This window comes from Theropithecus gelada, chromosome 6, assembly GCF_003255815.1.
Source record: "Theropithecus gelada isolate Dixy chromosome 6, Tgel_1.0, whole genome shotgun sequence".
Classification (NCBI taxonomy): Eukaryota; Metazoa; Chordata; class Mammalia; order Primates; family Cercopithecidae; genus Theropithecus; species Theropithecus gelada.
The window spans coordinates 44,405,713-44,420,915 of record NC_037673.1 but is presented as its reverse complement, the minus strand read 5'-3'; the positions used below and the strand labels follow the sequence as shown (position 1 = coordinate 44,420,915).

At 37.7% G+C, this 15,203-nt stretch overlaps 1 protein-coding gene across 1 annotated transcript in view; it reads left to right on the top strand.

The window, feature by feature from the left end:
• Nucleotides 1–283: 283 nt before the first annotated feature.
• FGF10 (fibroblast growth factor 10) overlaps nt 284–15,203 on the top strand; it is an 85,289-nt gene continuing 70,369 nt past the window's right edge. The window contains exons 1-2 of the mRNA XM_025388453.1: nt 284–911; nt 1,003–1,700. Coding sequence (XP_025244238.1) covers nt 1,376–1,700 — 325 coding nt within the window. The 5' untranslated portion in view covers nt 284–911; nt 1,003–1,375. The remainder of the gene's footprint in view (nt 912–1,002; nt 1,701–15,203) is intronic.

Genomic DNA, 15,203 nt, shown 5'->3' with positions numbered 1-15,203 from the left:
GAAAGGACGCTAATTATGTCTTCCTTTTCTGTGCTCGCTCCGATCAGTTTATAATCTGCTGCTCTGGAGGGTTTAAAATCCTCAGCATCTTCTGCTTTCTCCCAGCCCTCTCCTCTTCTGGGAGTGAGAAGGGGGAAAAAGTCAGCCAAGCATCAGGCTCCAGGTGGCTCTCAAGTACTTCACTGCCAAAAGAAATGGGGGTGGGGGGAGGAGATCCTACGCTGGAAAACAAGTGAGAAAGGGGCTCCCCAGAAGGGATTAGTTCAGGCTGGAAGACAGCAAAATTCGGAAAGCTGGAGGATACCGTCAGCGCCGTGGCCCGCGCTGCGAGCAGGACGCTTTAGCAACGAATTTGCCAGAGCTAGAGGCGCCGGCGGCGGCTGCTGCGGCCGCAACAGCAGCTGCGAGGAAGGGACCTGGCAGCCCCCAAGCTGGATGCAAAGGCATCGCGCTCTCTCCTCGCTCCCCTGCTCCCCCACCCCCTTCTCTGCCCCTTTCACCCTCCCTCTCCCTGGCGTTCCCAGCAGCGTAGGGTTTCAGATGTCCCACCGCCGGTTGACCCCCTCCCCCCTCTTCTCCACCCCTGCAAATGAGGTTTGACCAGCAGAGGCAGAGCCCACCTCTGGCTTAGAATCACTGACATTTAGACTCCAGGTTTCAACCTGTTTACAAGCGGACTTTCCAAAGGAAGGGGGTGGGGGATAGGGCCATACAAAACATCAGCCGCCGTCCCCCAAAACAAAAAGTGGCTTTCGGCAGCCTTCAAATCGGCAGGCACCACTAAAAACAGAAGGGAAGAGAGGGAAGAAAACAACGGCGACTGGGTAGCTGCCTGCAGTTCTGACAACTCCAAAGGGATACACTTGTAGAAGCGGCTCGCAGGCTGGGGCTCCGCAGAGAGAGGCCAGAAGGTGCCAACCGCAGAGGGGCGCAAATATCTCCCCCTATTCCCCACCCCACCTCCCTTGGGTTTTGTTCACCGTGCTGTCATCTGTTTTTCAGACCTTTTTGGCATCTAACATGGTGAAGAAAGGAGCAAAGAAGAGAACAAAGTAACTCCTGGGGGAGCGAAGAGCGCTGTGACCAACACCACCACCGCCACCACCAGCTCCTGCTTCTGCGGCCACCCACGTCCACCATTCACCGGGAGGCTCCAGAGGCGCAGGCAGCGGATCCCAGAAAGGAGCGAGGGGAGGCAGCCGGCTTTTCCAAGGAGTTATGGATGTTGGTGCATTCACTTCTGGCCAGATCCGCGCCCAGAGGGAGCTAACCAGCAGCCACCACCTCGAACTCTCTCCTTGCCTTGCACCAGGTCTTACCCTTCCAGTATGTTCCTTCTGATGAGACAATTTCCAGTGCCCAGAGTTTCAGTACAATGTGGAAATGGATACTGACACATTGTGCCTCAGCCTTTCCCCACCTGCCAGGCTGCTGCTGCTGCTGCTTTTTGTTGCTGTTCTTGGTATCTTCCGTCCCTGTCACCTGCCAAGCCCTTGGTCAGGACATGGTGTCACCAGAGACCACCAATTCTTCTTCCTCCTCCTTCTCCTCTCCTTCCAGCGCGGGAAGGCATGTGCGGAGCTACAATCACCTTCAAGGAGATGTCCGCTGGAGAAAGCTATTCTCTTTCACCAAGTACTTTCTCAAGATTGAAAAGAACGGGAAGGTCAGCGGGACCAAGAAGGAGAACTGCCCGTACAGTAAGTAACAAATGCGTGCTCCCCTCCTTCCAATTATCCACCCCCAGCCCACACGGGGGGGAAAAATCTCTTCCAGATGTGGCCAGCTAAATATTTACGTCCCCAACCCCTGTAAAATGATTAAGTGGAATACTTTCACACTAATTCACCACCCGCCCCCCCGCCGCGTGTATACATTGTGCTGCCGCATCCCCTCCCCTAAGCGCGCTCCCTCCACATCCCCCACCCCTTGCCGCCCTATACACCCCTTCCCTCCAGCCTGTCACTCGCCGGACCACGCAGGGCGCTCAAGAGAGTTGTTGCAGTGCAAAGATGCCCCTTTTCTCTCTCCACCGCCCTTCCCACCTCCTCCAAAGAGCTCTCTTTCCTTCCTTCTGGAAATGGCTCAAGTAAACACATTTTGTTTCTTTTCCCTGGAAATCTTGTTAAGAGTTTGGGACAGGCTCCTCAAGCTGAAAATAATCATCCGCTGTCAATTATAGGGGCTTTGTGGGAACTTTATTTAAGAAAGAAAAATCAATTCCACTCTCTCCCCACCCCCATCCCCTCACCCCAGCACCTCTAGATATGAGGGAAAAGCATTTTTCTGGTTTTGATTTTTGTTTTGTTTTGTTTTGCGTCCCTTATGTTAGTTTGAGTGATTGCAGTCCATGAAGTTAGCTTTTCAGGCACCACCGCTGCTATTTGTCTTCTGCCTGCCTTCTCTCTTGGTAACATGATGCTCATGTCTGCATTGTCAATAGCGTATGCACTGCTTCGTGGTGTCCTGTTGTACTGTTTCTTCTGAAACCTCTCATATTGCAGAGCCATACTACTACAGCATTGTAAACATCTGGGGCTGGATTCACACAGACCTCACACAAATTTCATTGTCATTCTTTTATTTTCAAAGTAAAAGTCATAAGTCTGTTTCCATGGCTATAGTTTATCCTACAGTGTGACGTTTTCTCCTCAGTGTAAATTATGCCTGGGATCCCTAGATTTTGTTCTTGCCTTTTCCTTCTCTCTTTCCTTCTTTCTCTCTTTCCCTTATTTCTTTCTTGCAGGGGTGTGGGCTGGTTGAGGGAGAGAGAACTAGAAGAGGAGGGGTGGATATTGTGTCTCTTCTTGAATCAACCCAGCAAAGCCAGATTACTCTGTTGACTTCCTTTCTCAGTTATTTTCAAGTGGTGAGACTTATTCATCCCCTGTTGATTATTATGTGAAAGGAACCCAAGACTTTGTAATGGCACACTGAAAACAGTAGACAATGATGTTTAAACATCTTTAGTGACCATTTGGCATTATCTCAGTGGTAAATTCCAAGTCACCTTTAAAGGAGACATTTTTGTGTTCGTTTTTCAGGAGTTCTAAGCATAGATTGTCAGCTAACTTAAATACATGAGTCAAGCATTTAAAGATTCCTTGGTTTAGAAAGTACCAAGTACTAATGGGAATGACAGTTGACCAGAATTTAGCATTTTATTTTTGAATACAAATTTACAATAATTAAGAATTTAGTTTTCTTCTGTGGGGATACACACACACTCAACATTAACTTCTGTTCCTCCTCAGCCACTGGTTCTATTTACTAAAATTCACAATATGTTTATAAGTAATAAAAATACGTGTAGAAGTGCTTTTAAAATGTTTCATTTTATGTTTCATACTAGAGATAATTAAGTACTACATTACCTGATTCATAGAAAGTAGCTGAAATAATGTCATAATGATGACAATTATTTTTGCTTAAAAGTCATTTGTTACCTGAATTCATTAGATCCTATGTATATAACCTTTAAGGTTTTTGATTAAAATTTTAAAAACTTTATTTTCTTCTAAAATAAAATAGTTGTGATGTCATTCAGTTAGGAGGATGGGGAAGAAGCTATCCAAACATTGGGCTAGACAGAGTGAGCTGGAAATTTAAAAAAAAAGAAATTCCGATGGACTGATTTCTTATTTTTCATGGAGGAAACTCAAAAGAATATGATAAAGTTTCAGAGTGTTATCTTTGAGCAAACTTTTTTCTTTTTAACAAATGTTTGTGCTATACTTTAAAGGTCTTTATAATATGACTTAAGAACAAATCTGCTGTTTTAGTTAACACAACTTAAATTACTATTTTCTAGAATCATAATCACGTGTGATTAGTTGCATAGTAAAATGATTTCCACAGTAGAAACTGAATTTCATCTTTACAATAAGAACTACCTGCAAAGAAGAAAAGTATACTATATATATTGTATAAAAGGGGTGTAGAAAAGTTCCATTCTAACTGTCCAAAATATACTAATATTTTATTTTCTGTGTGATAACATATATTATTTGTTATAATGACAAGCTAAATATCTTATATGGTAATGCAATCTTAATCAATGGTTAAAAGTGAAAGGGGAGGGGTTCACTCCACTAAATATTGTCAAATCATAAATAATTTAGGCTTTCCAAGAACATCTGTGTCAAAACATAGCAAGTGAAAATTAGAGATTGAAAAAGCCTTAATTTCACATGTGGCCAGGTAATCTAAATGCTGCTACAATTTCCAACTGGACTGATTCAGCTGAACTACATGGTAGTAAGATATTGTCTAAATGTTGCATAATAACATGTGAACAAATTTTTGCCATGCCTACAGGGTAGCCAGCCAGCCGTCCACTAAATGGTAGCTTGTTAAATACTAGGATCTCTAACCTCTGAAGAGTGTCAGTTCCTTTTCCATAAACCACATTTCAGTAATATTTGCCTAAACAAGTTATTAATTATTCTCAATACACAAACCTGTTCTTTTGAGGTTTGCTTATTTGAAGATTAATTTTCTTTGTTACTTTTGACCCTAGTATTATTGCTGCTAAATTGCAGTAACAGCTTATCTAAAAGGTTATATGTTTTTGATGTCCTGGATAATTAAAAAACTGTTTTACTGGCTTTTTGCCAGCAGAATGCTAGCAAAAGGAAAGTAAGACAATCATCCATAAGTATTGCAAAATCATTTTTAACTTCTACTTTCAAAGCTAGTTCCCAGAAATTAGATGGTTCTAAAAAGACCGCATATACTAACAAAGTTCTTCTCTATATGGGTGATTATTATAATTTTTGAGGGGGGGTGCTATACTTTTTGTTTGCTTCTTTGCCATGATATGAGAGTAGAATAAAGAGAGCAGACATGAATTATTTTTCTCCTGCTAGAAGTCTGAGAAAGCTTGAATAATTTAGAATAGCTGTGGTGTATCTGTCACTAGATATGTGTAGGCTCATTGAGGTTTTTGTTTTATCATTCTTTACATCTTGAGCTTTGCCCTTGAAACCTTACCACTCGGCTTTAGTTCTGACCTCTTAGAAAGGCTGGATACAGCTGTTAGGTATCCTTGCAAGTTGGACCAGTTGACTTATTTCTGGATGTGAGTAAAACAGCTGTGAGCTTCTCCCATGGTTGTCATTTGTAGAAAAGAGGGATCTAGTGAAAGGAAAATGTATACCTAAACTTGAGACAATTAAGAATAGATATTCCAAAAAGGGAAAGTCACAAAAAAGGCTCCTGGGCCTTTCTAGGAAAGAAGTATGGAAGGCAATAGAGAAATCAATATGTAAAGAGTATGCTGTATATGCTTTCTCTTTAAATACACACTTCATTCAATAATCATAATAGTCCTATAACTATCAATATTTTTCAAATTTGAAAACTAATACTGAAAAAAGTAAATTGTCCAAGGTCATTCAACTAGAAATGGGCAGAACCAGGATTCAAGCCCCAGCCTATTGGTTATATCTCTCCTTTCTTATTGTACCTTTCTGCTACTTCCAACATTAATATCAATTTATTGGAATTGGACACCTGAGATCTCTAAAAAACAAATTATCCAGATCCTTACCTGCTTCTTGCTGTGAACACCGTTCTCTAGAAATAAATTGGAACAGAAATAAAATGACAATTGCAGAAAAACAAATACATTAAACGTGTCATTGTAGGTGGCCACATGATATCAAACAAGGCTAGTGTATTCTCTAGGTAAACTCTCTCTTTTGATATTTGGGAATATAATTGCTTACGGATACATACAAAATACACATACATCAATCTCACTTATGTTAACAGAGGTCATTAGGAATACATGACTATTTAAGAAAAATCCATGAATGTCATTTTATATAGCAATTGTTTATAGCTGAGGGCCAAATGTTTAATTGTTGCCTTGTGTAATAAAATAATTTGATTGTAAATACCTGTGAGAAGTTGGACTGTTGTAGAAACTTCTGATATATGACTCTAAAAAGGGCGACATCTTAGAGACTTAAGCTATACATATTAAGAAAATTTTAAAATAAACCTGCATATCAAAAGGTACTTTACCATATAAAATGACAGATTATTGTCTGGGATTATTACTTTTTAACCAGGACTAGAGCTTATTGTAGGAAGCTAAATGAAGTGAGAAAAAATAATTGTTGAGGAAAATAGGAACTTAAAAATTATCCCCTAATAATGACACAAGAGTTTTCTGTGAAGAAAAACTATAGACAATTTATGGCTTCCACTGGTATCTTATTTCAGTTGTGGTTGTTTCTAGAATTTGGTTGCATAATTTATAACCGGCAGCATTTAATCATGAGCATTGAGGATTTATGAAGGTGGAAGACACTGTATTTAATGTTTACATGACATTGTCCTGTTACCTTTACTGCATTTCTACCATATGGAACCTCCAATTTGAAGGATTTATCATAAATCTATTAAAAAAGCACAATTCAAGAGAGTTTCCTCTTCATAAACCTGATTTATAACCACCTACAAGGAGAAATCTAAGGAAACAGTTGTCAGGAATTACATGCCCATATTGGAGCATGAGAATTCAGAGACACCAAATTCTAGGTCTTGGATATTTCAGTAACCTATTACCTAAAGGTGTGAATGACTCTTTAAAAGCAAGTGTTTTCAAAATGATGTTTAGGCACAGAATTTTAACAAAAGAAAAAGAAGTGGAAGAAGCGTGTCTTATAGGATCAAATAAACTCCACTGTCTTCATAGTTTCTTCTACATTTATACTATCCAGTTTAGAGTGAAAAGCTGCATTTCTTTAGAATTTAAAGGACTTATAGTAGAACATGAATGAACACTTTAAATTTCTATACAATTACTTTAATGTTCAGAAGCAAACTCCATTTATTATCCAAATGTCTAGCTTTCCACAAGCCAAAAAAATGTGGAAAAAAATTTGACAGCTCATTTGAAATGGAACTAATGTTCCTCCCATTTATGAGCTGCCTGTGAATAACTACATCTTTCCTAAGCCTTAATGTCTATATGCTTATCCGACATTGTAGTGCAAATGATATTTCTTTATTATGCTTCAGAAAGAAGAGTAATATATGTGTATTAGTTCAAAGTGATTTTAATCTATCTTAACATTAATTTTGCAAACTTTGCAATCAAGAGTAATTCAGATGACATTTTTAGTATTACTGTTCCCTCATCTGTCAACCTTAATAGTTGATGTTTGCTTAATATAAGTAAGGAAAATATTAGAATTTTCCTTCCAGAAATAACAAATCTATTTTATTTTATAGAAAAGATGGAATATACAATTCATGTTTATATAATTTTAATATAGTTTTATCACAATATAGACATGTAATCAAATTCATTTTGTCTCAAGTCGTTTATGCAGAAGTGTTTAAATCTTTCATGGTATATTGCAATGATCTAAGATAATTTACATTTGACATTTGACCAAGGGTGTTTATTACTTTGTTTTCCAGATTTAAAACATTATTTTGTAATCAGCGCTCTTTCTTCTCAGTGCATGTTACCTTTATCTGTGCCATTCAGTCAGTATAACAAAGAATAGCTTAGAAATGCACCTTTAAAATTAGCGAAAGGAAATATACCTGCATCTTGGAAAGCCACCAGTGACACCCTGATGCTGAATTAATGAATACAAAATGTTGACATTGTACAGAATCAGTTTAAAACTCAGTACTTAATTTGTATAGATTTTACACAAATAGAAAGTTTCAAGATATCTAAAAGGGAGCCAGGTCACCCACAAAATAATGGCTTTAAAGGCTCCCTTGCTTTTAAATCAGATCAGTTGTGTTCTTTCTTTGAACGCTGTGTTCTAATTGGCACAATAAATCAAAGAAGACACTCAGAGTAGATTCCCATGTAAGGTGGACAACTGGACAGTGACTTTTTACTGCTGCTAACACGTGCATCCAATTACTATCTGATAGATTCATAGTGCTGGCAGTAAAGCATTGCCTTATTTTATAGTTCACCTAATAATTCTTCAACCTAAACCAGTCCACCTTTACCTATACCCATTCTGTCAGTATGTGCATTATTAATGAATGATTTGCAAAATTTTGGCATGCTTTCTGCAAGGAATGATGTCATTGAGCTATTAATGAATCATCTAACCCTAATAGAAGGCAAAGTATTGATTAACTTGATATACCCCAAATTTCAAAGAATTGTCAACTAAACAAACCTAATAATTTCACCACAACTAGAACCTAATTCTGAATAGGGTGGGTTAAATTCCATCTAATTCTGAATAGTGTTGGATTGCCACAAGATTTAGAACTTTTTTAAAAAGGTATTTTTAATGTTTTTCTATAATAATTATTATTATTACTTTTCTTCAAGGACCTTGTGTTAACATACTTTACTGATAAACAGACATGTTATTTCATCCTTAACCTTTTTTGTTCCTATGTTGAGGACAACTTGACATATTCATAGAGTCTTTACAGTTCAAGGCTCATTGACTTCTTTCTAATAGCTTTGTTTTGAGTCAGTCTGTGACAACCTGCTTCTGAGGCATTTTAAATCCCTAATAGTTTACCATCCCTTCCTCACTCCATTATTTTCACCTCCTTGGTTTTGTGGGTTTTTTTTTTTTTTTAAATAACTTTTCTCTGGTTTCAGAACTGGCTACATACCTTTAAGGCCAGGGAAAGTCATTCATGAGTGTTACTTGGCACCCAAGGTGACATTCAGGGCGTAGCATCTAAAACTGATAGTGTTGTTTTTATTTTGCATAAAAATCTTCAATGGTGTAAATTCAATGTACTCCATCAGGACCATCTTCTCATTTCAATTCTGTAGTGAATTCCTTCTTATTCCAGCATTCCAGGTCAATTTCTTTTAAGCTTTGCTGTAAGTGAAGTGGACAAACCACAGATGAGCCCCCTTCAGAGTGCTGATTATCCCATTACTAGATCATCATTCTGCATTTTTCCTCCAAGTTAAATTTTTGCTCCCAATACCTCTCCCTGCTTTTCCTATTTTCTTTTAAATTATTTGCATATGTAACACTTACTAGCTACTTTGCCATTTTTCTTACATTTTTTATCTTTGTCTGGACTACCATAAAAGAAAGAAAGTGAAGATTATTTTAAAGACAGGGTCTCACTCATAATCACAGCTTACTGCAGCCTGAACCTCCTGGGCTCAGGTGATCCTCCCAAGCAGTGGGAACTGCAGGCATGCACCACCCTGCCTAGATAATTTGATGATTTTTGTTCGTTTGTTCGTTTTGTAGAGACAGGGTCTCACTATGTTGCCCAGGCTTGTCTCAAATTCCTGGGCTCAAGTGATCCTCCAGCCTCGGCCACCCAAAGCACTGGGATTACAGGTGCAGAAAATAGAAGCCTGAACACTTCTATTTTTCTACTTTAGTTATCATTTATTTTTAAAAAAATGAATGCTGATTTGGAGGTCTTTGATATTCCCAACTTCCAGAATGGCACTTAGATTATCAAGCTTCTCTGTGTACCCCTGTCAAATATATGTGGCTTTTAAAAATAAAACCTAGGTTCTCAATAAAACTGTTTTTAAATCAGGAAACAATGTAAAATATGTATACGTATGTCAGATGAAACAAATGTAGAAATGCATATGCCTTTACTAGGAATTTTTGAAATACCAACAGGAGTTAGAATCTGAAGTAATTTCGTAAGTGTTTTCATATACTTCTCCTAAGAAAGAATTTTATGGCACTGATTGATGAATTAGATTTAAGTTTATCATATGCAGAATCTGACTCAATAGTCAGATTGACATAAATACGTTAAATTTATCTGTTATAATAATAATAAAAGTCAAGCTTGTTTTTACAATTGTTTTCAAATTTTAAGTAACTTTAATTTACTGACAGAATTATTAAAAGAAGAATTAATATTCTGTAACATGGGGTAAATGGTAACATATGACACTGATTTACATACTATTGATCTAAAGTAAGATACATTTATAATGGTATTCATGGCAGTAATTACCAGAATCGGGGGATCATTTTTTGGGAATATCTCTGCAGAAGGATATGATTCCACAAGTATAAAAGAAAAGTGTTAGTGATGTTAATCACATTATAGTATAAAAACCTGATGAACAAAAATAGTGTTTTAGAGCTCAAATATGCTGACATCCAGGAAACAACAAAGACGGTAAAGATCACATAATGAAACTTTTGAGAAGCCAGAAGGAAAAGTAGAAAAAGAGAAGAGGCCCTAGAGTGTTTAGATACATACTGTGAAAGGAGGAGGAGATGCTTTGCTGGGGTGATGAAGACAAGGGTTTTGAACTCTCAGGAAAGAGATCAAGCTAATGAGTAGCACTGCAAAAGGGCTGACATGACAAGAAAGGTGTGAGGGAAATATAACCCAAGCCCTGGCATTCAACTGGATGTTAAATTAACTGAAATGAGAACCTATGATCTAAGAGAAGTCCCACAGAAGTCATCGCAGCCAGGCTATCAAAGTAAGGAAAGCGAAGTCCCAATTCCTGCTAAAGAGGAGGTATGATAGAGTGATTAAAAGTATGCGCTTTGATTCAAAGTGATAAAATGTATAGTCCCAGAGTGAAAGCGGGCTTTGAAGTCGCACACCTGTAGGCAAACTGCGAGATAAGAATTGGTAACTTTGGGCAAGTTGTCATCAGTAAAACAAGGATATTAACAATACCTACCTTTTTACTACATGGTAAAGATGAAATGAGATCTTACATTCATTCATTGATTCATTCAACTGAAATTTGAGTGCTTGCTTTGTGTCAGATAGTGCGTGAGGCACTGAAAAATGCATTGTTGAAAAAAGTTGGTCTTTCTGCTCTCATAGAGCTTACATTCTCCACAGAAAATGTCAAAGAACAAGTTAACCAAGAGGTGATATGATAAAAAAATTGAGGTGAGTGCTATCAACGACACAAGTACAGTGGTTTAATAGAAAACTAGGAAACAACTGGGAGCTACTCCAAAGAGCACAGCTAGAGAAGCCTTTTGAAGAGGTGAGAAGGGAACTGCAAAGGGAGAGTTTGGTGTCTCATTCAAGAAGTACAGAGAAGGCACACTGAGGCTGGATGTGGCAGAAGTTTGAAATCTGAATTGACACACACAGCTTAATGGTGCCTGGCACATCATAAGCCTTAATCAAAAGGGTACTATATAAAGAAAAAGTAAATATGAAGCTTCCTCTTATTTCAGGGTGAAAACATCAGGAAAGCAACAATTATATTATTCGATGAAGTGGCGTTCAACAATGCTGGAATTGAGGAAAGAGGCGGGAAGGAGAAATATACCTGGCTTTTGTTTAAAAAGGGAAATATTGGCCAGGCGCAGTGGCTCATGCCTGTAATCCCAGCACTTTGGGAGGCCGAGGCGGGCGGATCACGAGGTCAGGAAATCAAGACCATCCTGGCTAACACGGTGAAACCCCTTCTCTACTAAAAATACAAAAAACTAGCCTGGCGAGGTGGCGGGCGCCTGTAGTCCCAGCTACTTGGGAGGCTGAGGCAGGAGAATGTGGTGAACCCGGGAGGCGGAGCTTGCAGTGAGCCGAGATCGCGCCACTGCACTCCAGCCTGGGCGACAGAACGAGACTCCGTCTCAAAATAGAACTACCTGAAATTTGATTTGGAATTGTAATATTCATAATGTTCTGAAGTTTTGGGGAAAAGTAGAGGCCTGGTCCTTCAAGAAACTGGTAGAAGAAACAGATTTAGCATTTCTAATCCAAAAATCTCAAATCCAAAATGCTCCAAAATCCAAAACTTTTTGAGTGCTGACATGATGCCACAAGTAGAAAATTCCAAACCTGTCCTCATATAACAGATCACAGTCCAAACACAGAAGCACAGTTTATTCAGCATCCCCAAGGGGAAAAAAGATCCTCCCATCCCCCTTTAGCTGCTGTTGCTTAACAGCTGATATAGGTATTCTGGTGATGCTACTGTGCTGCCTAATTACCCCGAACACATTATTTTTTCACTGTAATAGTGGTATGTCATGTTGTTTACTCTTAAGTACTTATGTATGAATAAGTGTAAGAAAATGATTGCTTATCAGTAGCATTTAAATTCAGAGTCAGGAATGAGGGTGATGCCAAATAACCACAGATTAGCTACATCAGTGGCTAAGATAGTAGTAACACCTTTGCTTTCTGATGGTTCAATGTATATGGACTTTGTTTAATGCACACAATTATTTAAAATATTTTAAAAAATTACTTCCAGGCTGTGTGTATATAAATCACAAATTAGTTTTGTGTTTAGAATTGGGTCCCATCCCCAAGATATCGCATTATGTATGTGCAAATATTTCAAAAACTGAAAAAATCCAAAATCTGAAATGCTTCTGGTCCCAAGCATTTCAGATAAAGGATACTCAACCTATATTTGAAAACTGAAGGTAACTTGAGGAGAGAGCAGGGTGCTTAAAATAAAGAATAGAAGATGGATATTCTCAAGGACACAAGCTGTAAATGGTTAAAAGAAAGAAAGAAAGAAAAAGAATAGCAAAATAGGTAACCATGGAGATTTGATAATTACAGAATAAAAGGCAACAAAGAAAAGTAATTCTTAATTTTTAAATATTTCAGAATAAATCTTATATTTCAACTTACAGTTTCGAGCCAGCATTATCACAGATACTTAGTTCTTCATAAAGTTGGTAGTTGTTTCTTGTTTCTTATCCTATTACTGTGACCTTTTTGGCTTATACCCTTAAAGCATTTGCAGTCTAGAAGTAGAAAGAAGAGATTGTCACAGGGCGTTGAAAGAACATACAAGGCAGTTTGTACGCAATGCCAAGAAGCAGGGCAGAATTTAAGTAAACAGCAGTCTCTAACTGAGGGAGGGATGCATGACATCAGGGGGTCACACTGAGGATAAGGAACTCTAGCTAGACAGAGATAAAACAAGAGAAGGAAGAATATTCTAAAAGAAGGCACAGAAGTGTGTGGGTGTGAAGTCAAACATGAAGTTTTCAGGAAATCACAGGCAGGAAACAGAAAGTTTGCATGCAGGTGGGCATCTTCTGACAGACAAAGCAAAGTACAGTAGAAGGTGGTATCATGTGAAAGGGAAGTTTGTAAATTTATCCTCATATTTGTGGATCTCAACTTTCCGGCAAGATATTACATTGACATGATTTTTATTTAAACTTGCCCTTTACTTTTTTTTTTTTTTCATTTTTACTTCTTGAAGTAAAAAAAGAAAGTGGAAGAATATTTCAAAGGAGTATTATCTACATTATAATTGACAATCTAGATATAGTAAGTAGCAAGAAATTGTAGCTTAATTAAAAGAAAAAAGAGCTAATTTTATGCTAGGGACATGGAAAAGAAGTAGTTCTTCTGCTCTTCACTAAAATGACATTATTCTTCGTATTTCTGATTTGCCAAAAGATCATTATTTTAAAATTTAAACTAATTGGAGCTTCAAAAGTTCTTAATATGTATATTTCAATGTGAATAGGTTTTCTAATTTCCATCTAATTCCCAAAAGGAACACCTGAAGCATCAGTATTTCTTGCTCTAGTTGTGGGCCTTTTTTTTGGGGGGGGGGGCATTTGTATTGTAAATTGTCTTAGATTTACTTGGTTTACATGATCAGAAAAAGAAACAAAATATGCTAAACTTCTTTTTCTGGAAAAAGAGTACATGTAAGTATTTTTTTAAAACAAACTAGGAGAAACATACAGACAGCATATATACAACTATACCCCCCTACTGACACTATGAGCTCTCGAGTCAGACTTCTTGGTGTAGATAACACCCACAATCTGGGTTATTTATAAAATTTCGTAGCTGTGTGATCATGGCCAAGTTACTCCCTGGGTCTTGGTCTCTGTATCTTTTAAGTTTAGGTAGTAATATCACCCACCTCACCACTGTTGGAAGAATGAGTCATAAATTTACAAATGAGACTATAAATGTAAAGTTGTATTAAATACAGGACCTAACACCATGTAAGAGTTCAACAGTGTTAGTTCTCATTACTCTTTTATGCCATGACTACTTATGTTGTCACTAATTATTCCATTATGTGAAAAGTTCCCTAAATCATTGAATAATAAAAAATTCACCAGATTAATGCTTTCATCAATTGATTTTCAGAAAAATTTTGTAATATGGGTAAGATCATCATTGTTATGCCCATACTATGTTTAGATGAGAAAATTAGGCCTAAAGGTTATTGTGCCAGACTGACATTATAGAGTTAGCATAATTGAGGATAAAACCAGGCCAGTCTTAGTGATGTTGATCTTCTATCTTTGCTTGCCTGGGACAGTTCCAGTATATGTCTCTTGTTCTGGCATTTCATTATTCATACCTGTTCAGTCTCAGTGTACTATCACAAGACCATCCTAGTCTTAATCAGTGTGATCTATGTAAGGCACAAATCCACACAAGCTAGTTCCCTCTTAGATACTACTACATACTATCACATCACATGTCATATGTCATATAATATCATGTAATCTCTACATTCCTTCACATGTCATATAAGACCCTAATGATTTACTCCCTACCAACTCCCTGACCTCATTTCTTACTACAGTGCCAATTATAGCTATTTTACATTGATTTCAGTTCTAGAACGTGCCCTGTCCCTTCATGTTTGGCCTTGCCAGACACTCCTAGTTCAGCCTGGAATGATGCCCCGGTCCTCTTTCCCAGCTCTTCTTCTTTTCAAGTTTCACTTAGATGTCATCTCTGGGAAACCTTCCTGCTGTCCTCTCAAAACTTGTGCTTCCAAAAACCCTATACCTAGTATTATAATACAACACCACACTTGATTAGTTGACTGTTTACCCATCTAGTTTCCTCATAAACAGAAAACTTACTGAGAGTAAGAACCATACCTCATTGACTTTTACATGCAAGCACTTAAGATAGTATTTGGCATATAATAAGTCCTCTTTCTACACATTATTAAGTAAATTACTGCTTTTAACCACATGATCTTGGTCAACTTACTTAGACTCTCAAAGTTCAGTCACCTGGTCTGGAGAGGTGATTAATATGCTACCTACCTAAAATGATGGTTGAAATAAATTAGCTCTTAAAATTTCACTTAGTTCTAAGTTCTACAATTCTGAGAACTTGAAAAATAAGTTAGTAGGGTCATCATTATTTAAGAGACTGAATAAAAAAATTCATTGAATTCATTAAAATTTCTGAATAAAAAATGTGTAATCATGAAGTGAATCATTTTTCATGTTTCTCTAGTTTTCCTAAGGTTA